The sequence below is a fragment of the Tasmannia lanceolata genome, unplaced genomic scaffold, assembly GCF_043159265.1.
Source record: "Tasmannia lanceolata isolate RefF3 unplaced genomic scaffold, GAP_Taslan_0.1 ptg000020l, whole genome shotgun sequence".
Classification (NCBI taxonomy): Eukaryota; Viridiplantae; Streptophyta; class Magnoliopsida; order Canellales; family Winteraceae; genus Tasmannia; species Tasmannia lanceolata.
In genome coordinates, this window is record NW_027518697.1 from 12760913 (window position 1) to 12783235 (window position 22323).

A 22323-nucleotide genomic window follows, 5' to 3' on the forward strand; every position below is an offset into this window, starting at 1 on the left:
TGAGAGAGAGAGAGAGAGAGGAATGGGGGTACTTCCTAGTGGAGGGGAGAGGTTGAGGAGCAAAGAGGGTGAGAAAACTGCCAGATCTGTGGATTTCCAATTACTTATTTCCACAGCTTATTTGGAAATCTGATTTTTTCACTGTCAGTCGCTAATTTGGAAATCCAAGGATTTGATCCGGATCCAAATCACAACGCAAAATGGGCTGCAAATGTGAAAAATCCAAATCAAAATCTTCTCGGCATCCAAACGGGCCCTAATAGAACTTTTTTAAATTTTTGCTCTTTATTTTCCCACTATAGAAACTACAGTTGAGGATGAAAAAGAATTTACCCAAGAGAGAACATGCAATATTGTGCCCTAAAAATTGATTTTTTTAATGGTAATGCATTAAGAAAAAAGCAAAACAGAAGGAACAATGAGACCAATGGGGTCTCAAAACAATCAAAAGAGCAAACAAAAGTTGTAAAATTCGGTTTTTAAGTACATCAATGAGAAAAAAAAATACAACAAACCCACACACACTTGGACACACAAAAGGAAGTTTACATTGGCCGCTCAACCGCGAAAATTATGCAGGATGCGACGCGGATTATCTTTGCAGCTTCCCAATGGAGTGCAGATAAATTGAGACAGAAACGACCCTGAAAGCATGCCTTGCAGTTAAAACTTTGATTTAATGCGGAGAAGAATAACTAAACTATCACATAAAAGTAAAGATGATGAGGGCTAAAAGTTATAGTTACGTTGATCCGAGGAAGAAGGCAAGGGAGAGATGAAACCCAAAGAGAAACACAGATATGATGGCAGTTAGAAGCATCGCCACTGAAGTAGAATACACCTGTATATGTATGAACAACCAAGTAAATTTTGCATGAGAGATTACTTTAGAATTCAAGCAAAGAGCTAGTAAGCAGAAAATAAATTGATGAAAGAGAATTGTACATAAGAAGGTAATCTATTTTTCACAAGTAAATAAGAAAATGAATTAATAAAAAGCAGGTAACAAAAGGGGAGTTTGGAATGCTCTCAAAATGGGGGAGAAGATTGCCTAGAGATACAACCACCATAAAGTGTTCAGAACTCGGATTGCAGCTGAAATTGTTGACATACTTAGTACCAACTACAGTACATTTTTGTATAAAATTGACATCCTAGAGAACACATCACTGCATCAGATACAAGTTTCCTTTGGAGATGGGACAGCCTTAAGTTAAAACTCTTCCTTGTTTTGCAACTATTATGTATAGTGAAATTTCTTTTCTGGTTAATTTATTTTCATAACCAGAAAAGAAATTTAGATAATATAAATGCACAAGATTCAGACTGGTAATCCACTGGGTACAAACCATGGATGGCCGTGGCCAAAAAGTGCATAGACTGAAATTAGAAAAATCCTAACCCCTAGATTGGTGGCAATAGATGTATGATAGAAAAGGAAAAAAAGACCTTTTTAAGAGACCTAAGCATTTATTGGCATCCATCGACATATCGTTGCCAGAAAAGGGTAGTGATACTCAATGAGTTCTGAACCCATTTTCATCAATTTAAAAAATTAGTAATCACAATAATCCTTCTTACAAATAACATTACTGTATTATCAAATGAAAATTGAAAACTATCCGTGTCCACAACTTACCTTCACGATATTATCAGCATATTTCATTACCATTGATACGGCAATTCCACTGCAGATAACCATTACAGAGATTAGATAAATGCCCATTACAGAGATCAGATAAATGCCCATTACAGAGATCATATAAATACCTGAGTGCATGATTAAGAATCATGCAAGTTGTGATAAACGAATAGCCGTGAAAGAAACCCCTGAACATTATAGATGTAAGTCATGCTAAGTAATTGAGATTAACAAATTTACTGGATAGCATAAGAAAAGGCATCAAACTTCAAACTAGAAATATCTCCAATCTTACTTGTTCATGACTGCATCAAAATCTTGAACCAATATTGCAACAGCATTAAAGGCCATCCCAAAGACATAGAGCCAAAAGTTTTGTACATTGATATTTCGTGAAGGACGCTTTTTAATAATTGCCTGCAGAGTGCATGGGAAATGGCTTAGCGGGAGTCATAAATAAGAAGTGTGATAGAGTACCAAAGAGAAACCTCTGTGTAGACCCCAGCAAAGCCACTTAATAGTGCCATAACCTGCAAAACAAATAATTAATTTCAATGATTGTCATGAACACTAGTATCAGCTTTAAAAAGTCTTCTTTTCTCGAGTACAATGATTCAAGAGCTCAGAACTCACAATAGCCATCATCCAACCTTCAAAATGAGTTTGAAGAACACGGTCCTCTGAACTGCGTGAACAATGTTGTCAATAAGAAGTGGCTAATAAATCTTAATGGCCATGATAAACTTATTAGAAAGAGAGGCTGAGAAGAAACTGAATTGTGAAATGTTAGTACACTGTTTTGTTGCTTTTTACAGACAAACAAGAAGAAACTTCTACTGTTTAATGATTATCTGACCTTCAAATCATATGTATCGCAAACTTCAAGGCATGCTATTAGTTTTTACTGATTTTATTTATGATATTACATCCTTTTTATACCAATAAAGAAGGCAAAAAATTAATTATACAGACAAACAGACAACACACTATTTCCATGGCAACAAATTATACTCACGAAGAGTCGAGTTGTGCTGTTGTGCATCCTGCACATAATAGAATAAAAGCTGCCCACTGGATTTTGCTTAACCTGAAAAGAAATAATCAATAAGTGACGGAGAAATTATAATACACGAATCTCAGTTTAAACAGATAAACCCCCAATTTGCACATGATTTTCATTAAGAAGGAATGTTTTTTTTTTTCAATTATGAAAACACTGCAGAAGCCCAACATAACATGAAAATGCCAGAGCATAAGCCTTACTGTTTCTTCAGAATAATACGGTATAACACACCAGTGCTGATAATATTCAGGTTCTTCAGTATCTGGTAACCCGGTGCATCCACATAGGCAAAGATGTAATACTGTGCAGCAAAAAATAAAAAATATAATATACCCAAGATTTTCATTATTGCAAGTTTACAAAACTTATTATTCAAAATAAAGCTTAACATGGCCTACCTGTAGTAAGTTCTTAACAAGGTAAAGTGCCGCAGGTATAGGATAAACAATAACTTCATCCAATGATGTACTTAACCTGAGAAAAAACAGAAAGGCACACATAAGAACTGGAGAGAACAAGCAATCTAATCTCTATCGAACCAGACCGTGCTTTGTATCTGTTCAGTTTAACCTAGGTCTGGCAGTTATCAAGAAACAGACCATATATTGTATCAATTCATTTTATAACCTATTCCAGCAGAGCAATAGTCAAAGTATATCACTAATCAAAGCAACATGTTAACTAGAGATAAAACCAGATGTTCCGTACGAATATGCTTTTTGGGTTCAGTCAAGAAACCAGATGTACGCATTGAAATCAGAAATCTCAATTTTAAATTTCAGAGTAACAAGGATAGATTTATCTGGTGCCCCTTCAAACTCTGAAAGTTCACCACAAAGTCAGAAATGCCAAATGGGCAAAAAACATTTGGCTTGATTTACAACTAAAATCAGCTGTTTCGCATGAAAACTACTTAATAAAGCGGTGGCCGTTGATGGGAGAATTAAAGAACGTCTAGAATGGGATCTTGAAGGAAATGTATGGAAGAATGGAGGGTAAATCTAATACTGGTAATTCGATTATTAAAATGTTATGGACTGGATAAGAGATTTATCAAAAGCTTACAAGCCTCCAAAGGCTTGTAATTTTATGGAAACTCTTGCTTTATCGCAGCTAGGAATAATTTCAAATCAACCATACCCAAGAAGAATGATGTAGGCTCATTGGGAAAAACCTCCAAGCACTTTTAAATCTCAATGGGATGGCGTCTCCAAAGGTAATCCAGGAAGCTCAGGAGGTGGATGAGTCTTTCCGACTCTTTCGAGATTAAAAGGCCGCATGTTTGCTTTTTTTTTCATTTTTATGGAATTGGAACAAATATGCTTTTTGCTGAAACAAGATATTTACCTGATGGTCTAGGATTTTGTAAAATATTAAATTGAAAAAAGTTTAGATTCAATCGGACAGCCAAGTGCTCATTAACCTCCTAAAAAAGAATGGTAATCCTCTGTGGTCAGTTCACTATTATTGGCCTGAAATTATACAGCTACTATCTGAGATTAAACATGAAATTCCCTTATTCAATCATCACTCTGTATGCATATATAGACGCACCTGTCATACTATAAGAATGTGGGGTGTAAAATCTTTAATCCAAACTTCCTCTATAAAGCACACTAGCACAAAAAATTATATTTCCACGTGCCTAACCAAGACCACATAACCCACAAAGATGTGCGAAACCTAAAACCCTAAAGCAGTTTGCCTACTCAAAGCTTGAGTGTTCCACTCGGTATGCACTGATCTACTTACGGTACAGATTTTATAAACATCATTTCTGTTAAAGTATAAAAGATTAAATAATGCCTTCTCCAACAGCTTATGCTTTTGGAGTTAGTGGTTGTTTCACATGGTATCAGACCAATGGTCCTGACTTCAAACCTCCTTCATATTAAAAATCCACATGTAATGGCCAAACCCAAAAAGAGGGGCCACACGTAAGCCAACCCTAAAAAGAGGGGCCACACGTGAGGCGGGTGTTACAGTATAAAAGATTAAATAACACCTTCTCCAACAGCTTAAGCTTTTGGAGTAACTGGTTGTTTCACAATTTAATAACCAACTTTTTAAATTTCTACCGAAACCGATAAGAAACGATCAAAATGCTTTTGTACTCTCCCCACCGAAACTGAAATGCATATTGATACCAAAATAGTATCAATGGTATACTATATCAGTATGTGTCGGTTTTTAAGTATGCATTTGTGTTTATTCTAGCATTTTATGAAGTTTCATCTTAAAATTTTATCATTTGTATATATTTCCATATGTTTTCGTGATTTTACAGGATTTTCACCGAAATTCTCAACTGAACCCAAAACATTTCCGTGGAGACCGAAAACCTTCTTCATAGATACATTTAGGAACTAGTTTGCAGACATATTGATCAAATACTTGACGATATGTCACAACAGGTAAACAACACAAGTGTGTAGAAGACAGCTCGTGGCCAAATAACAGCTCGAGGCCAGATAAAGTTTTGCATAAAAATTTAAGGGCCATGGTGTGGCTAGCATGGTATTACCCAGTCATATACAACATTAATCTTGAAGTTTGGCAACAATACTCTAGCAAGTCGAATCTTTCAAAGTAGGAAGATAGCACACCAAAGTAGCGACCTTAGACCTTAACTTCATAAATGGTGGAGGGTAGTTGGGGAACAAGACTCCCTGTGGGACCGCTTTCTATTAATAAGTGCAAACAATCAACATAAACGCCTGAAAGAGCACACCTAGTAACACACTTAATATTTCAAATGGAGTATAGGGGTATGAATAAGGGCCTAAACATGTTTAGTCTAGCTCTTTATTTTTATGATTTTCTCAATAAAATAGAGTACTTAATTCCACAAGCAAAAACTTCAATTCCATGTGATGGGAACTAATTGATTCTTCAATAGAAGCCTTAAGATCTTAGTGACCATTCCTTGTTGAGAGAAAAAAAGCACTCTATCTTGCATTTAGAAAACTATAATGACAACAACAAATTAAAGTTTACAAATCAGTACTCAAGAACAATCTAAGGATAAAAGCTAAGTTTTATATCAAGATTTAGAGGCCCAAGTTCAAAATCCTAGATACACATTGTCCCTAAATCTTTAATAGTAGTAGCCCAAGCACTTCACATGCTAATCAGGGTGAAAGGTTATAATATCCTAACTTCAGGTAATCAAATGACGCAAATAAATCTTCAACATTTTTTATGCAAAATTCAAAGAAAACATGCTATAAAAAATGATTAACATTGAACTATTCTTACTTGTTATCTTCTGTGACACCTTCACTTTTCCATATCCTCCCAAGAGCAGCAAGTGATAGAGCACATTTCAAAGCCTCTACCTAACTCGAATAAAAATAAAAAGGATCAAGTTTTCAAATAGATTAAAAAAATCATAATTCATGTTTGAATTCCATAATAGCATATTTTTCAGAACTGTGACAGGCTTTTTAATATATCCGTTTCTTTTATACAAGGAAGATAACCGATTGGGAGTTGGTAATGATCTTGAAATAAATTCATACAAAGGATGTCATTATTTCCTCACCGAAAAATTTGCAGTGGTAACACTGTACTCATACTTCCCAGCTCTTTTAGACCACACAATCAAGATTGCCTGTGAACTTGTAAGCAATGTCAGGGCAATTGTAACAATTGACCTACGACCACAAGAAAATGGAACGAGATAAACAACGCACCATTAGATGATTTCAAATATTTTATTCTGATCAGGTACCAAGTGAAATACTATTAACATTTCTCTATTGTTCTTACTTGAGTTTCCACTTGGACCTCTCAGCCAAGTTGCCTCCAAAGCTGACCATATTATTTACAGGAACTGCAGAATCATGAGCTGTTTTAAGAGCTAAAGAAACAAAGTTTTGTCTCAGAAAGGCAAAAAACAAAAAGGAAAACTACCCATCAGGTGCTGCTCCGGGTTCAAGCTTGAGCTTTGACAAAAACATACCACCTGAGAGAGGTTTCCCATATAGGTCCTTTATATCCCTTTCAACAAGCTCCCCATCTTTCTCCTGCAAGTCCCATTACCAACAAGTACATTAAGAAAAAATTATAAAAGAACTTTCCTCCTAGTTTATATATGTATAGTTTTCAACAAATTAAAAGCCTCAATTCAATGAAACTAATTCATGGCCTTAAAGTTCTTATCAGATTAAAAATATATAATAAATGTTAGATTTTCACTTAAAAATTCAACCACTGCATAAAAAAATGGGAACCTGAACCCAGGACTATAAGATATTAATTACAAAATGAAAAGGTATAAGAAGAAAATGGATCAAGTTATCAACATACATAAAAAGAACGAAAAAAAGGTTATCAACATCCAACATAACTTACCCAAAAATACCCTACTTTGAATCTCCCAAAACAGATGTTAAGGAAATGCACGAAATACATACACCAAGAGGACCAAATAAAGCAGTTTCAGACCTAAAGAAACAAAATTACTTTCAACCAAGATCCAGCACCTACTTTTCAAATTAATAAAAAAATAACCAACTAAAGAACCTGGGTGTGAACTTATGTTACGTATCCGAGATTGGCTACAAGATTTCCTTGATTTCTTTATTAGTGAATTTCCTTATTTCTTGCTCTATAGCTGAGATATTCCCCTTTATATTAGTTTCTTTTATTTTAGTCTTGTTTCCTAAGTATCCCTTACGATTTAGAAAGTGTTGACTGTTTCCCAAGTAGTAGGAATGCTAAGACTATAAGAATGTAATTTCTTTCTCTTTCATGTATGAATGGAATGAGAAGGCTGTTTTAGGAGATTCAACCATCTCGAATAGGTCTTTATTCTTTCTTCTATCTTGTTTTTACTTTTCACACGATTTTGATTCAAGGGGTCGTAACAACTTAAGATGAAAAGCAGGAACTTAGATAGCAACCACGAACTTTCCACAAACGAGTGGCTGCAAAAAACCCTAAACGAAGTTGCAATACAATCAAACCTACGATGGAACCAAAAAAATAAAAAATCAGTTCTCATAATCCAAAACAAACAGGGAGCATAATATTTACAGACAAAATAAAACTAAAATTTTAAAAAAATCAGTTCTCATAATCCAAACAAACATGAGGCATAATATGTACAGAAAAAATAGAACTATTTTTTTTTTTTTAAAATCAGTTCTCATAATTAAATACAGACATAATGGAACCAAAAAACTAAAAAAATTAGTTCTCAAAATCCAAAAAAATAGGAAGCATGATATTTACAGACAAAAAAGCCTAATTGCAATCAAGTTTCGATACAATCAAATCTAAAAGGAACCCAGATGAGAATTGTAAAAATAAGAACTTAAACAGAACCCAAATGCCATTTTGAAAATTCCACGAATGGGTAGCTGCAGTAATGCCTAATTCCAACCAAACTGAAATACCCAAATCTCAGAACTAATCAATATTCCTCAATCAATATAGACTGACTAAAGAAACCGACATAGAAACTTGAAACTAAAAAAGAAACAAACAAGCATAAAACCCAGATGAGCTTTCGAGTTTTCAAAGATGGGTATTTGTAAAAAATGCCAATCGATTCATGGAAATGCAAATTAGTCCAAACCCAATGCAAAAAAAAAAACAAACAAACAAAAACGAAAAAGAACCCAAAACAGTCCTATGGATTTGATCAACAGAACAAGAGAAAAAATGAGCATTTAGCATATGGAAAGACTATCACCTGATCTTTGAGTTTTCTGTATTCCATTGCTAAGCCAAATTCCAGAGAGCGAGAAATCGAATAAGCTGAGAAAAGGAGATCCTCGGTTCTCTGTCGCTCTCCCTTACTAAAAAGAAGAGTGCCTTTATTAAAGCAAGGGAGTGCCGATATTAAGTATGGCCCACTAGATGCCCACTAGATGGACGGTCCGATTAATGAAAAGTCGTTGTTGATCTCAAATGATCAATACCGCTAATTGAACCCTATTGTACCATTAGAGCAAGATGCATATATTTTGACAATCGCACATAGTCACCTTGTCTTTTATTATTTAACCAGCTGTCAAAAGTTATTACAATTCCCAATAATCTCTTAGAAGCCTATTAAATAAAAAGACAATATGAGTTTGTGCAATTATCAAAAGATGGTAGTGTTAGTCATTCATTAAAATATGGCTACTGATATTGGCACTGCCATATTTCGACAGTTGAACTGACTCGTTTTATTTTTTACTATTTAAACTGCTGTCAAATGTTATCACATTTCCCAAAAGGAGAAATTATATGGCGCCCGGCTGTGAAGTAGCGTCAAGGTGGTACTTCAAAAGTACCACCCTTGATATTTGATCCAACAGCAGCCTCTTAAAAAGTGTGTTGCTGTAATGCCGTTAGATCAAATATCAAATTGGAAGGGAAAGAGACATAGTACTCTTGCCATTAAGGTAGCATTTGCTGCCTCTATTTACAGAATATGGAAATAGCTGAATTTTTGAATTTTTGAAGGAAAGGCTTCGTACAAAAGACAGGTCTTCGGTCAAATTATGGATGATATCAAGATAAAATTGAGAAATCTCAATATCTCTGATGATCATGCCGACAGAAATATTCTAATGGCTAATAATTTCGGGTACAACTTTCTCTTGAATTGTAAAGCCGACAGATTCTGCAGATGGATTCCGCCAATCCCGGGAGAATTTAAGCTCAATTCTAATGCGTCTCTGTCCGACGAAGGAGGTGGCATAGGAGGAATCATCAGGGACTCAAATGGGGATGCGATCTACTGTTTCTCCCTGTCAATTCCAAAAGGCGAAATTTATTCTCTGGAAATTCATGCTATCTGTATTGGGGTCACTGCTGATATGGCATTGGGGATCACAAAAACTGTGGATTGAAGCTGACTCCACCTTTGTTGTTTCTTCTATGGATAAATCATCCCATCCACCTTGGAAAAATCTCCCGGATGTCAAGAAAGCATAGAGCTATCTCGATAGTATTGATTGGAGGATCTTGAATATTTGGAGAGAAACAAACTCCGCTGCCAACTATCTATAAAAAAGAAGTTGTCCATGCAAAGGCGAAAATATTCCTATCCGTTCCATCCCTTTGCCTCTGATGGAAATTCTATCCAGAGATCAAGCTGGCGAGATTTAACAAAGGCTGTAGTTTATCAGGGTATTCTTAGAATTGACTGATTTATTGTTGTAATTTACTTTTTTTCCTTTCTCTCTAAGCTCTCCAAGCCCAACCCCGTGGTTTAATTATGTGCCCTGGGGACCTCTTGTACTTATTGGTTCCTACTTCTTTAATATATCTGGTGGGGGTGTTGCCTAACCCCTGCTTAATCATAAAAATAAAATAAAATCAAAATCAAAATCAAAGGGGTAGCCTTTTTACGCTACTTACAGTCGGGCATCATATAAAAACTCTCCCAAAAGAGCTTTCAAAAGCTAACAAAAATTAAAAGACAAAGTGAGTTAGTGCAATTATAAAAACATTGTAGTGCCAAAGTGAAGATAACTTGAGAAATCCCTCGCTTCTTTCTTTCGACCTAAAAAAGGACATAAAATTTGTTTCATGGAAACAATGAAAACTCATATGGGCACTACCATGCATGGTTTTAAATTTCAGTTTTGGCTAAAATTTCGGACTTATCCGAAACCAAGATTTTAGCAAAAATCCGGGCGAAATTTGGTATTGCCGCACAAAATCCCGATTTTTTAGGACGAAATTACCAAAATTTCAATCGAAATTATTTAATAGAATAAAAAAGTATTATTTTATTCAAAATTTCGACGAAATTACCAAAATTTTGTAAATTTCGGGAATTTTGGTTTCCGTACCATTTCGTTTCGTTCCTCACCGAAATCCGAAATCCGGTCGCAATTTAAAACCATGATACCATGTTTTAATAATTGCACAAACTCGGCTTGTCTTTTCTTTTTGCCGGCTTTTGAGAGCTTTTTGGGCGGAAATGCAATAAAAAAATAACTTTTGAGAGCCGTTTAAACAATAAAAGACAAAATAAGTTAGTGCAATTATTAAAATACGGTAGTGCGACTATCAGTTGCCAAAAATAAAACAAAATAAGCTTTACTCTTTTGTCAGCTTCATACACTTTCTCACCATTTGTGGCCATTTCGCGCCATAAACAGTGTTTGGGTCCTCTCTCTCTCTCTCTCTCTCTCTCTAAATGGTCACTCTCTCTTTCCTTTCTCCTCAAAAATTTACCCCCAAAATGTCTTCTTCCAAAACCCTAACAGATATGTTCCGCCCAACCAAGCGATTGAAATCCCAATCCTCTGCTGAAACCCTAACCCCCAAATCCACCATATCATCAACCCTCTGCAAATCCTCCTGCAACAATGCCGATAAGCTTCAGATCGGATCTCCTTCGAATCTCACGGCCGATCAGAAGGCCAGGATCGAGCTCAACAAAGCCCTAGCCATTTCGAAAAAAAATCTCAGAATCTGTACCGAAAAAGTCTCAAAATCTAAAGGTATTATTAAAGATTTCTAACTTTTTTCCTTTTGTCTTTTCTGCTTTTCTTAACTAATGTTGTTACAGTAGATTAGCAACTAAGCTAGATTTAGTAGGAACGATCTCTGTCTTTATTACTTTCCTTGGTTAGGTTAATCTCTTTCAATCTTTATCCCTATGAGTTTTCTGTAAAAAACACATATTAGGGCTAATTGTATTGTAACTGAGACGAGCAGAAATCTTTAATTTTACACGGTATTAGAGCACGACGACAGATTGGCAGGAAAAGTACAAATTTATGAATTTTAAGAGTGTGATTTAGTAGAAATCTTTAATTTTACAAATGTAAACCTTATAAATGTAAGTTAATCCAGTGTTCTGTGTTTTAAGATTTTGATCGTTATCACTTTCCTCGGTTATGTTAACCTAGTTCTTTCTTTATTCCTTCAAGTGTTCTATAAAAACTCTCATTAGGGCTAATTGTATTGTAACTGAGACTAGTAGAAATCTTTAATTTTACAAGGTATCGGAGCGATAACATATCGGCGGGAAAAGCAGAAATTTATGAGTTTTAATAGTTTAATTTACTAGAAATCTTTAACTTTACTAATGTAACCTTGTCAATGTAAGTTAATGCAATTTTATGTGTTTTCCAGCTGAAGGGATGGATTTTGTGAAGTTGGAGGAGCTTTTGGTGGAGAAGACATGGTTGGAAGCTCTTCCCGGAGAGCTTCAGAAACCCTACGCGAAGAATCTATGTAGGTTCGTCGAGCTAGAGGCACACGGAAGTGTCCCAATCTATCCTCCGCCATTTCTGATATTCAATGCTCTTAACTCGACACCATTTGACAGAGTGAAGGCGGTAATCATTGGCCAGGTATCTTCATTTCAAACCTTAATTTTTTTCTCCCCTATTTGGTGTTCATTAATTGGGGCTAAAAAGTGAGTGAAACGATAGAGGAATTGTGACAAAAATCTTGCGTTCAGCAATTGGGTGCTTTTGGTGCTTGTTTAGAAATTTTTAGAAATAAATTAAAAACTGAACTCATTTTTTATACTTCTTGTTGAAGCATAAATGATTAAATAACACCAACTCTAACAGCTTAAGCTTTTGGAGTAATTGACAGTTTCACATGGTATCAGTGCTATTGCCTCATGGGAGGTCGTGTGTGTGTTGAAGTGTAACTGTATAAATGAGTAACTAACAGCTACTCTAACGGCTTAAGCTTTAAGAGTAATTGGTTGTTTCATATGGTATCAGAGCTATTGCCTCACGGCAGGTCCTGGGTTTAAAACTCAACAATTCCTTGATATTAAAATATCCACATGTACGGCCAACCCATAACAGGGGCCACATGTGCCACGTGTATGGCTAACCCAAAAAAGAGGGGCCACAGGTGGGAGAGTATTGCAGCATAATTATATATGATTAAATAACACCAACTCTAACAGCTTAAGCTTTTAGATTAATTGGTTGTTTCGCATGGTATCAAAGCTATTGTCTCAAGGCAGGTCCTCTGTTAAGAACCCAATAACTCCTTGATATTAAAAATCCCCATGTACGGGCAATCCAAAAAAGAGGGGCCACGGAGTGAGGGGAGTGTTAAGGTAAAATGATTATATAACACCAACTCTAACAGCTTAAGCTTTTGGAGTAATTGGTTGTTTCACACTTCTACGTCATTGTAGTTTAACTAAACGAAATTCTGACTATGCATTTTGTACTTCAGTTGTTTATTTTAGTGTAGTCTTGTTGATAGAGGGAAATAATGCAATGATCTGACCGTGCTGAGTATTTGTCTTGTGGTTTAATTATCTATCTTGACAATGCTAAAGAAGAAAGACATGGGTTGCTTATCCTTTTTTTTAAAATCTCAGGATCCTTATCACGGACCTGGTCAAGCAATGGGCCTTGCTTTCTCAGTACCGGAAGGAATCAAGGTTCCTTCAAGTCTGGTCAATATATTCAAGGAGCTTCGACAAGATGTGGGCTGCTCTATTCCAACTCATGGAAATTTGGAACGTTGGGCCATACAGGTAAAAGATTACAGTTTGATATAATGTAAACAATCCTATACAGACATAGTATCCTCTTTCAAACTTCATTTTATCTCTATTGCTTGTTGCGCTACTTTATTATTATTTTTGCAATTACAGCTTCTCCTTGATAGCTGACGCTTTGAATTTATTGCTGACACATGTGTTGAACACTTTCAAATGTACTGCTAGAAGTTTCAGACTTAATGTGGGCGTGTCGACACATTTTTGTAGTTTGTCCAGTTTCACGTTTTGTTTTTTATTGGATATGTGTTGAACACTTTTAAATGTACTGCTAGAAGTTTCAGACTTAATGTGCGCGTGTCGACACATTTTTTGTAGTGTGTCAAGTGTCACGTTTTGTTTTTTATTGGATATTGTGTTTACCTCTTTTATTATTAACTCCTATTTTATTATAAACTCTTTTGTTAGTTCTTCTTTAATTAATATTTGTTGTTATATCCCCTCCACTTAACCTAAAACTATAAACAAACTCTTATTCCAATATTATATTCATTATATTCTATTGGTCTCTCTTTGTTACCACATATTTGAGACTGAAGAAAACTAGATCAAATTGATGAATGCATTGTTATTTGATTATCTCATATTTGTTTTAGATTGTAGTTGATTAATCTAAAGATTTATTAGTTGGTTAAATGAATAGCATATCTATATTGTTGCAAATTATGATAGTAATCAGTAATTTTATATGTTTCTATGTGTATGGGTGTGTCACAGTTTCTAGATTTTTAGGGCTTGCAATGCCAGACACCTTGTATTCATATTGAAACTCAATACATGAATCCGTGCCCACAAATCGTGATGATTATATATACTTTCTGTTTTAGTTGTGTTCCCATTTCCAAATTTTGGGGGTTTGCCATGTCCGACAATCCATATCTATCTATGTCGACACACAACACTTGTGTCTATGTCCACAAATCGTAGTTTGTTTCCCTTTTAATTAAAGTCTTGTGTTTAGAAAATTGTGTTCTATACTGGTTCTCTCATCTGACTGGGAAAGCAGTGTAGTCGTTCACATGTCCACAAATCACAGTTTGTTTCCTTTTAAATTAAAGTCTTGTGTTTGAAAATTGTGCACTATACTGGTTCTCGTATCTGACTGGGAAAGCAGTGTAGTCGTTCCTGCAAGACAGCTTATTTATTAACTAGAATTGATGAAAAGTTGCCATTCAAAAAAAAAGAAAAGAATTGATGAAAAGTTGGCTGCTGATGGTTTTGTTGTTCGGGATGTGCCATCATTGCCTCATTTGCTCCATCAACTTTCGTAATTGAAAATTGGGGGCTGCAAAACACTGTCTATCACTCTTCTTTAAATCTATCAATCAAAACTAAGGAGTGGAGGTTTAGTAGCTCGCTTCTCCAACTTTAAGAGCAGCAGGCTTCATGAATGATAGCACCCATCCATGGATCTGCTTATGTATGCATGCATTTATTTATGTATGCATTCCATGCACATTTTGTGCAAATCATAGTGATAATGAGTGGAAATGCAGATTTTTCCATACACACTCATTTTCCAGATATTGGTAATGATAACTGCTTATTTATTCATGTCTTTTCATCATTCATATTGTCAACTTTTTCTTGAAGTGAAATGTAGCTCTATATATTTTGATCATTTGTGCTAACTGGTTTAGAAAAATCCATCTCTATAAAGCAGTACGGCATGTACTAGATGTTGATAAGGAGAATTTTTATGGTAATTTGTGAGGAAGATGCTGCCATGGGGCAAATGAGCCTTTCAAAAAGCATGTGATCTTAGTGTCATGAGAAATGCCATTGTTGAGCATATCATAGTTTTGTTTGTTGTTCAAAACTTTTGTAGGAGGCAGGATGATGAATTGAAATGAGGTGGTGAAGCCAATACCAATATATTTTGATGAATGTATTTCTACTAGGTGAATACAATTTGCTTACATTGCTTACATGTTTGCAAATCAGACCCTCCATTATCTTCTTGATCTTGGAACAGAAGCACTGTAGACAATATAATTCCACCATATATGGAACTAATTAATCTCGAGTTTGTAATATTTGAACTTCACACTCCATTTGTAACCACATAAAAGCTAGTGGCATTGTATATATTCATATTTCCCTTGTCAGATTGTTCTTGTTCTGGTCCTTTTTGTTACCAAAGCCTTTAGTTTGTATGCTCATGGCCATCCTTGAAAATTGAATGAGGTTTGTGCTTATCTATATGATCACTTCGATTGTATTTGATGTATGATGCTACATGCTTTGCAAGGGTGCTGGCTAATAAACATCTTGACAAAAGACATGCATGACAAGACTATAATTTTCTTTCCTAAAGCACGTTTCCCAGTATTGAAATATATTTTCATGAATTTTTTTGCTAACTTCTAAATTCTTGTTTGATTATTCTCCTTTTTTAGTTTTATAGCATTGTAGCTCTATTTGCATATCTAGTTTGTTGATTTACATTTTATGCATTTGTTTGTTGGCTAAATACTAATTGTGTACTGATGTGCTTCTACAAGATGTTATTGCTTTGTAACCTTGTAGCTAATTAATTTTCACTGCCAAGAAAATACCTTACACAGTTTCTTTCGATTGTAGGGTGTTCTTCTTCTCAACACTGTACTTACTGGTAAGCAACATTCTTTTTCACCTGAGTGGCTTGTGAACCATGCTGTATGCCGTTCTATCTACATCTTAGTTACTCATTCCGTTCTATCTACATCTTAGTTACTCATTTATATACTTTACATAGAATATCGATTGATCTCTGCTATCAATGTCAGCACAATGTAATTCTCTCAATTATTCCTAATTATTGGGTATTTACTGTATATCTTTAACAGTGAAAATTTCTGCAGCAGTTACTAGTAAAGAACATTCTTTTTTCAGCGCATGAGCTTAGAGTTTGACATATAGAGTTATAATCTCTAGAACATGTAGACCCCTTTTCTTGATCTTGTTCATTAAGCAAGGTGTAATATAGTTCAAGAGTTCTATTTATTTATTTATCTATTGGATTTTTTGGTTTCTTGTATAGTCACTGGGTAGGTATGAGGCAAACCTACTGCTTTTAAATATGAGCAGACAGTCCCGCCATTTCGATTACAAAACAGATGGCAATATTGCTTTGAAGTTTTGATGAAAAGGCCGATCTTTGTTTTAGAATGAATCATATTGTTCACATGGCCCACCCCAATCAATGGAGTCATCAAAGCCAAGGATTCTTGGATGTCCACTAAATGTAAGATGCCTCTGGAATCGATCAATTTGTTTCTCCATGTTGTTCTAGGAAGCAGTTTGCACATTTATATTATATGGAGCATGAGAGACTGTTGGGTCTTGTGACATGTGCATCATATACTATGAAGGAAATCTTAAAATACATGCTTTGAAAAACCAAGGCAAGTCTTCATTTTCCTATGGGCAAACGATGTTAGCTGTGAAGTTGATGGGAACCATCCTTCACAAATAAAAAAATAGGTTAAATTAAGATGATGGAGCCTATTATTAGTGGATAGAGTGTTACTTGGGTCATTATAAGTCACTAGTGGTATTTTAATTATTCTCTTTTATTTAGTCAGTAGTACATAGGTGACCTTTGTAATAAAGATAGAACCCACCAATTCTCATGATATATTAAGTGGGGAGCCAGGGAGGGCCTTATTTTTGTTGGTTCAGAGGGAGGTTCTTATTTGCGTGGATTCTGAAGAGGAACTTCTAGAGTTTAGGATTTTAGTCAAGGGCAAGGTTTTAAATTTCGGTTTTGGTTTCAGTCGACATGGAACATTTCAGCTTCAATGGAAATTTCGGTGGGAATCTTGTAAAATCACATGAACGTGTGTGGAAATATATGCAAATGATGAAATTTTAAGATGAACTTTTGGGAAATGCTAGAATAAGCACAAATACATACTTAAAAACCATCACATAAGCAAGAAAGCTATCCACAATGGCTTAATCACATTAGACACCTTGACATGCGTTGGTCCTATGCTGATTTGACATCCCATGCATAAGATACGGTTACCTTGTTGTGCAGTTCAATGATGTTGCCTACCAAATATCATTTTCTACATTAATGAAATGAAATGTAATGCAAATCATAACATCTTTCCATTTTTTGTTGTTCCAACCATTTTGGTCTAATTTTGGAAATTTCGATTGAATTTCAAAAATTTCGGTCGAATTTTGAGAATTTTGACGGAAGTAATGACGTGGAAGGAATTCATTGAGATTTTGTTTCGGTGGAGATGGAAACAGAAACATTTCGCCTGTTCTGGAGAAATTTAAAACCATGGTCAACAAGGCCTACATTTGAGTCTTTTTAGTTGTAGGAAGTGTCTAGAAGTCGTTATGTGGTGGTCTATACATTGTAAAGGACTTAGGGCCGTCATATGATGAATGAAAAACAGCCCCTTTGCCTTGTGTAACTTTGGATTAGTGATTCTCCATTGATCTTGGTATGATGCCTCGTTCAACTTTGAGTGTGACTCCCTAGGGAACCAGTGGTGTGATTCCCTGGTGATGTGACGGGATGCCCTGGTGTTGAGAAGATCTGCCTATCACTGGGGCCTACTCGACTTCTCACTGCCAGTTGATGGCATCGGGGATCGAATCGAATTGGAAGTTCTCGTATTATACTGTGTTTGACTTCATTCACACTAAATATTCTAATGATCAATCCTGATCGTAAATACAACAGCCAGATATGAATAATTTCTTGAATCCTACTTTTGATTTTGAATCTGATGGTTATATCTTAGTTGATTACTGTTCTACTTGATCAATCCCTTAAATTTGAGGACTGGATGTATTTTTGTTCAAGAACCACAAACAGATCTGATGGCTGGATCTTGTTCAATCTTCCCGAACATTTAAATTTGTTAAAAAATGATATTGTCATACCTCACAGCCCAAATCAGTTCTCTTCATAATGTCCCCTTGGCTTCCATCTAGTTCGCTATTCTTAACCACATCAGTCCTTGCCATTGTTTTCTAAAGCCCTTCCATCGGCTCCGCCCTGCATTAGAAAACAAAGTTTTCCCCAATGGGTCTTTTCCCAAATGGATTCTGTGTAGTGAATCAGTAGAAGATAACATTATAATACTAGTATGTATCTTTAGATGTTAGCACGTGACATTTTATGGTACTTATTAAAAGAACACTTATTCTGGCTTTGCAAGACTTGAATGATCTCATCTTAATGAAGATCATCTAGAGTAACATAATTTTTTGGTTTCATTGCTTAAAAAATTGTAGTCTTGTTTCTTCTCCCAAGTATTCCAGGCATTTAACTAGTGAGTATTTGTCAAATAGTTCTCAGTCATAATATTAATGTCATACTTGAATGTGAAATTTTGTTGACAAAGCTTCCAAAAAGTCACTTTTTTGGATTTAGATACTAGGAACTGCTTGGAGTGGGATGTTTTTGCTCATATAGATTGGTGGTGGCCCATCAGATCAATGGTCATTATTGCTGTGTATACATTGTCTGGGCAACTTGACTTAGCATTGTTCTTGGCTTACCTGCTCCACAGGCAGATCTCTATTTGTCATCTTTTTTTGTACTTACTAAATTAATATTTAGTGACAGGGTCAACCCACTCTGGGTTCTGAGGAGCTCAACCCACTTGTGCTTGAAAACGGTTAAAAAGTTTTTAACACCCTGAATTGTAAATGACAATTCCCTTGTATGATTAATCTTTTCCTGCAACTTATGATGCATAAATAAATTAGCAAAACTCACTGACCACTGTTGGAGATAAATCATGGGCTGCATAGCATTTAAGATGCTTGGGATTATATAACTTTACCGTATGTGGGTTGAGATTTCTCGGACCAAAATTAATAAAGATTCTCTACTCAGGTTCTCATGCCACATGTTGTGTAAGCTAATTAATCATGTCCCTGCCCTTGGATACTGTTAACCGAGGGTGTTGGAACTTGGATCTGTGCTTAATGTATGTCACCTCTCTACTTTGCTGGTATCACATGGCAATCATGTAAAAGAAAGAAAGCTGTTTTTTTTTTAAAAAAAAAAACTTTTATAATCAGATCATGTCTCACTTCCAGCACAATTTAAGCCTGTAGGTAGCCCTTTCTTTTGCAAGTCATTATTAACTTTGTTTTTTATTTTCAGTGAGAAACCATCAAGCAAATTCCCATGCAAGAAAAGGGTGGGAGCGGTTTACCGATGCTGTAATTCAAACAATTTCACAGAAGAAAAGTGGGATTGTATTTCTTCTATGGGGAAATTCTGCTCAAGAGAAGTCAAGGTAAATCCAGTGGAATTAACTTTGCATCTGGGGACAGTGACCCCAGATATGGCAAAAGCCGTACAATTCGCTCTTATGTGGCAAAAGCCAAACAATTCTCTAAAATTCGCAGAAAGAAACTTGTTATAAAGCCGAACATATAACTACAGAGCTTTACTCGTTTATTGAAAGAACACATAACTACAGAAAGAAACTTGTCATATTGAAACAGCCATGAGTGGGGGTGTAATGGTTGTATGTCGAGGGACATCTTGTCCCTGTTTCAGATATTGGTGTAATAAAAGTCATATTTCAGAAAAAAATATATTGAAAGAGCCATGTTTTTTCTGTCATCAAGAGCTGTCCTTACGTTCTATTGCATTTTCTTTTCAGTTATGCTAAACACTGATATGTCTTAATAATTATTTGCTTATTATTAGAAGTTTATTCTCATTGATTACGGGCAATCAGGCATTTAAAAGAATGGCAGTGTTTGGATGTGTTCCTTTTATATATATATATATAAATCTCAGCTTTTATTTACTAAACAAGGAAGCATATTATGCAGATTGATTGATGAGTCAAATCACCACATTCTCAGAGCTGCCCATCCTTCTGGTTTGTCTGCCAATAGAGGTTTCTTTGGTTGCAGGTTAGTTTTATCCATGATCACTGGGATAGTTAATCTAGACCTTTGGCAAATAAAGCACTCTCATATTTGTGGAAACTGCATCTTTCTATATTAAAAAGCATTTTTTGAGATTTTTCAATGAAAATCCCATGTATGCTTTTAGATTACATTATTCTTATTATAAATGTCCCATAACATATGGGTCGGTCCATCTTAGAGGCCTACATGGAACAGTAATTGGGTTTGTTGAAATGTGAGTTGAATCATAGACCAAACAATTCACTAGCAATGCATTTAAACTTCCTTGCTTATGTCTGGTGTACAGTATTGTTTAATTTTCTTCTTATTTACGCATTGACCCACCACTCATAATGGAAATGGGAATGGTATTATGTGGTGGAATCTCTATAGTCTGTACCAATAGGCTGGTAGTGAAAGTTTGTGGCTGGCATTATGTAGTATAGACACATGCAGTGTAGCATATTTCCCAGTGCAAAACAGTTACCTTCCCTTTTTAATAGTAAGATATCATAGAATAATTCAAGGTAGCATTATATAGGTTGGGTATCTTCTTTAATATCCTAAAGAAACTGCCAAGCATGTATCTTAGCTTTCTGTATCTTTGTTTAAACTTGTCTAACAAGATATATAATTGTTAACTTCCCGTTCTTGTTCTGCTGAAACAGGCATTTTTCTCAGACAAACCAGATCTTGGAGAAAATGGGGATTTTACCTGTAGATTGGCAACTCTAACCTGGCCAAGTTCCTGTATCATCATTTTGGGCTGCATTTTGGGAAAAGTAGATTCATGGGAGTTCATTGGCTAATACAGACATATATCTATAGTTTTTATAACAGGTTATAGGCTAATACATACATATATCTATAGTTTTTATTACAAGTTATAGGCTTTTGGGGCTAATTGGTATGAAGCAGATTCATCCAAGTTGGAAACTTGGCATTTTGAAGCAGGGTTCCATAGCTCTTTATCTAGAGCTATGGCATTTTGTGTTCTTTTCTGATGTTGCCATTGTAGAATTCCTCTTAATACTAAGCGTGTGAAAAGCTGCGTTATATTATACAGCAGCTAATTTTGTTGATAGTTGAACATATATATGTAAAATGATGTTGGGAATAGCTAGAAATGAGGAAACAAAATCATCTGTAGTGCAAAATTCAGCATGAATGTCTGCAAATAACTCAATGCTTGGTGTGCTAGTTTATGACATTTAGTATTTGTTTGGTTGCACAAAAGCTTGGATGGCTTAGGGGTTTTGCTTGGAATTTGGGTGACATGTCAGCAAAATCACTTGTTTGGTTTCCAATATAGCATTGAAATCCCCGGAGACTACCATGGATGTCTCATGGCTAATCATTGCATGTCTGCTGATGTCCTTGTCGCCTCCCTATGAAATCCAAGCCAAAATTGACAGGAGGAATTTTGCTTGGATTTCTTGGGAATGATACTTTTTCTTTCTCTCTTCCCTCTCTTCTCTCTATATTGGTAATGACACCCTTTACTGCTATTCTACTAGGTAAGTTCTAGGTAAATCCAATGCTCATCTCCTCCATGTTGACTACTTACACCACTAATCTACGAGGTAGATACCTGCAACCAAACAGCTAAATCCTAATTCAAGGTGATGTGTGATGACAAAACTTGGATTTCTTATTGAAATTGTTGTGGTCCTTACCCAAAAAATTTGAGAAAACATCTGCAGCTTACAATTGTTAAATCCTAATTAAAGTGAAATTCTATAGGAATGATTTGAGAATCCAAGTGGTCCAAAATAGTTTAAGATGTTTTAGAAGGCTTTAATCTTAAAAAAAAAAAAAAAAAATCTTGGATAGACTTGATATCCACTGTTCACATGGACCTTTGTTCTTGAGTCCGTAGTAGAATGGGTGTAAAATGTTTTAAGTGGTAAATGGGTGCGGAATTTGTTCTGATCCCATTTTACGTGAAAAAGAAACACACCCTAACATATAACTAGAATAAAAATAGCAAACATTGGATAAGAAAACATATCCAATTAGGGGTGCAACTCGGGTCGAGTTGGATCGAGTTGAGGCCAACCCTAAACCAACCCGAGGTAGCATTCCTTCAACCCTAACCCAACCCAACCCGAGCCTCAGGATGAGGATGGTCAAACCTAACCCAACCCATCTAACCAAAATCGGGTCGGGTTGAGCCAGGTTGGTTCGGGTTCACCACCTTGAGCCAAATAGAAAAGTACATTAACCCATAGA

The 22323-nt window shown here is 35.5% G+C and overlaps 2 protein-coding genes across 7 annotated transcripts; one reads left to right on the forward strand and one right to left on the reverse strand.

Annotated features, from left to right (window-relative positions):
* Nucleotides 1–409: 409 nt before the first annotated feature.
* On the reverse strand, nucleotides 410–8514 carry LOC143854974 (CMP-sialic acid transporter 2-like). Of its 6 annotated transcripts, none has more exons than XM_077365127.1 (15): nucleotides 8407–8514; nucleotides 6621–6733; nucleotides 6477–6540; nucleotides 6250–6361; nucleotides 5964–6043; nucleotides 3104–3179; nucleotides 2906–3006; nucleotides 2658–2729; nucleotides 2276–2327; nucleotides 2131–2172; nucleotides 1938–2059; nucleotides 1771–1830; nucleotides 1640–1688; nucleotides 747–841; nucleotides 410–644 (listed from the first exon to the last, which is right to left on the reverse strand). In XM_077365127.1, the coding sequence occupies exons 2-15, from the start codon at nucleotides 6688–6690 to the stop codon at nucleotides 593–595; spliced, it is 1047 nt and encodes a 348-aa protein (XP_077221242.1). In that variant the 5' UTR covers nucleotides 6691–6733; nucleotides 8407–8514; the 3' UTR covers nucleotides 410–592. The 6 variants fall into 6 exon arrangements, with proteins under 6 accessions (XP_077221242.1, XP_077221241.1, XP_077221238.1 ...); XM_077365126.1 differs by having other exon boundaries at nucleotides 6673–6733; nucleotides 8407–8508; XM_077365123.1 differs by having other exon boundaries at nucleotides 6477–6567; nucleotides 6673–6733; nucleotides 8407–8508.
* Nucleotides 8515–10784: 2270 nt separating this feature from the next.
* Nucleotides 10785–21379, forward strand: UNG (uracil dna glycosylase). The gene is made up of 7 exons (XM_077364548.1): nucleotides 10785–11161; nucleotides 11799–12019; nucleotides 13021–13179; nucleotides 15787–15817; nucleotides 19328–19463; nucleotides 20011–20094; nucleotides 20760–21379. Exons 1-7 carry the CDS (start codon nucleotides 10855–10857, stop codon nucleotides 20824–20826), a joined length of 1005 nt encoding a protein of 334 aa, XP_077220663.1. The 5' UTR covers nucleotides 10785–10854; the 3' UTR covers nucleotides 20827–21379.
* The last annotated feature ends 944 nt before the right edge of the window (nucleotides 21380–22323 follow it).

Coding starts and splice junctions, on each gene's coding strand:
- LOC143854974 (XM_077365121.1), bottom strand. CDS start 8,433: ATGGAATACAGAAAACTCAAAGATCAG. Junction 6,734..8,406: donor ACAGAAAACTCAAAGATCAG/GTGATAGTCTTT, acceptor TGGGACTTGCAG/GAGAAAGATGGGGAGCTTGT. Junction 6,044..6,249: donor TTACCACTGCAAATTTTTCG/GTGAGGAAATAA, acceptor TATTCGAGTTAG/GTAGAGGCTTTGAAATGTGC.
- UNG (XM_077364548.1), top strand. CDS start 10,855: ATGGTCACTCTCTCTTTCCTTTCTCCTCAAAAATTTACCCCCAAAATG. Junction 11,162..11,798: donor AAAAGTCTCAAAATCTAAAG/GTATTATTAAAG, acceptor TGTGTTTTCCAG/CTGAAGGGATGGATTTTGTG. Junction 13,180..15,786: donor TGGAACGTTGGGCCATACAG/GTAAAAGATTAC, acceptor TTTCGATTGTAG/GGTGTTCTTCTTCTCAACAC.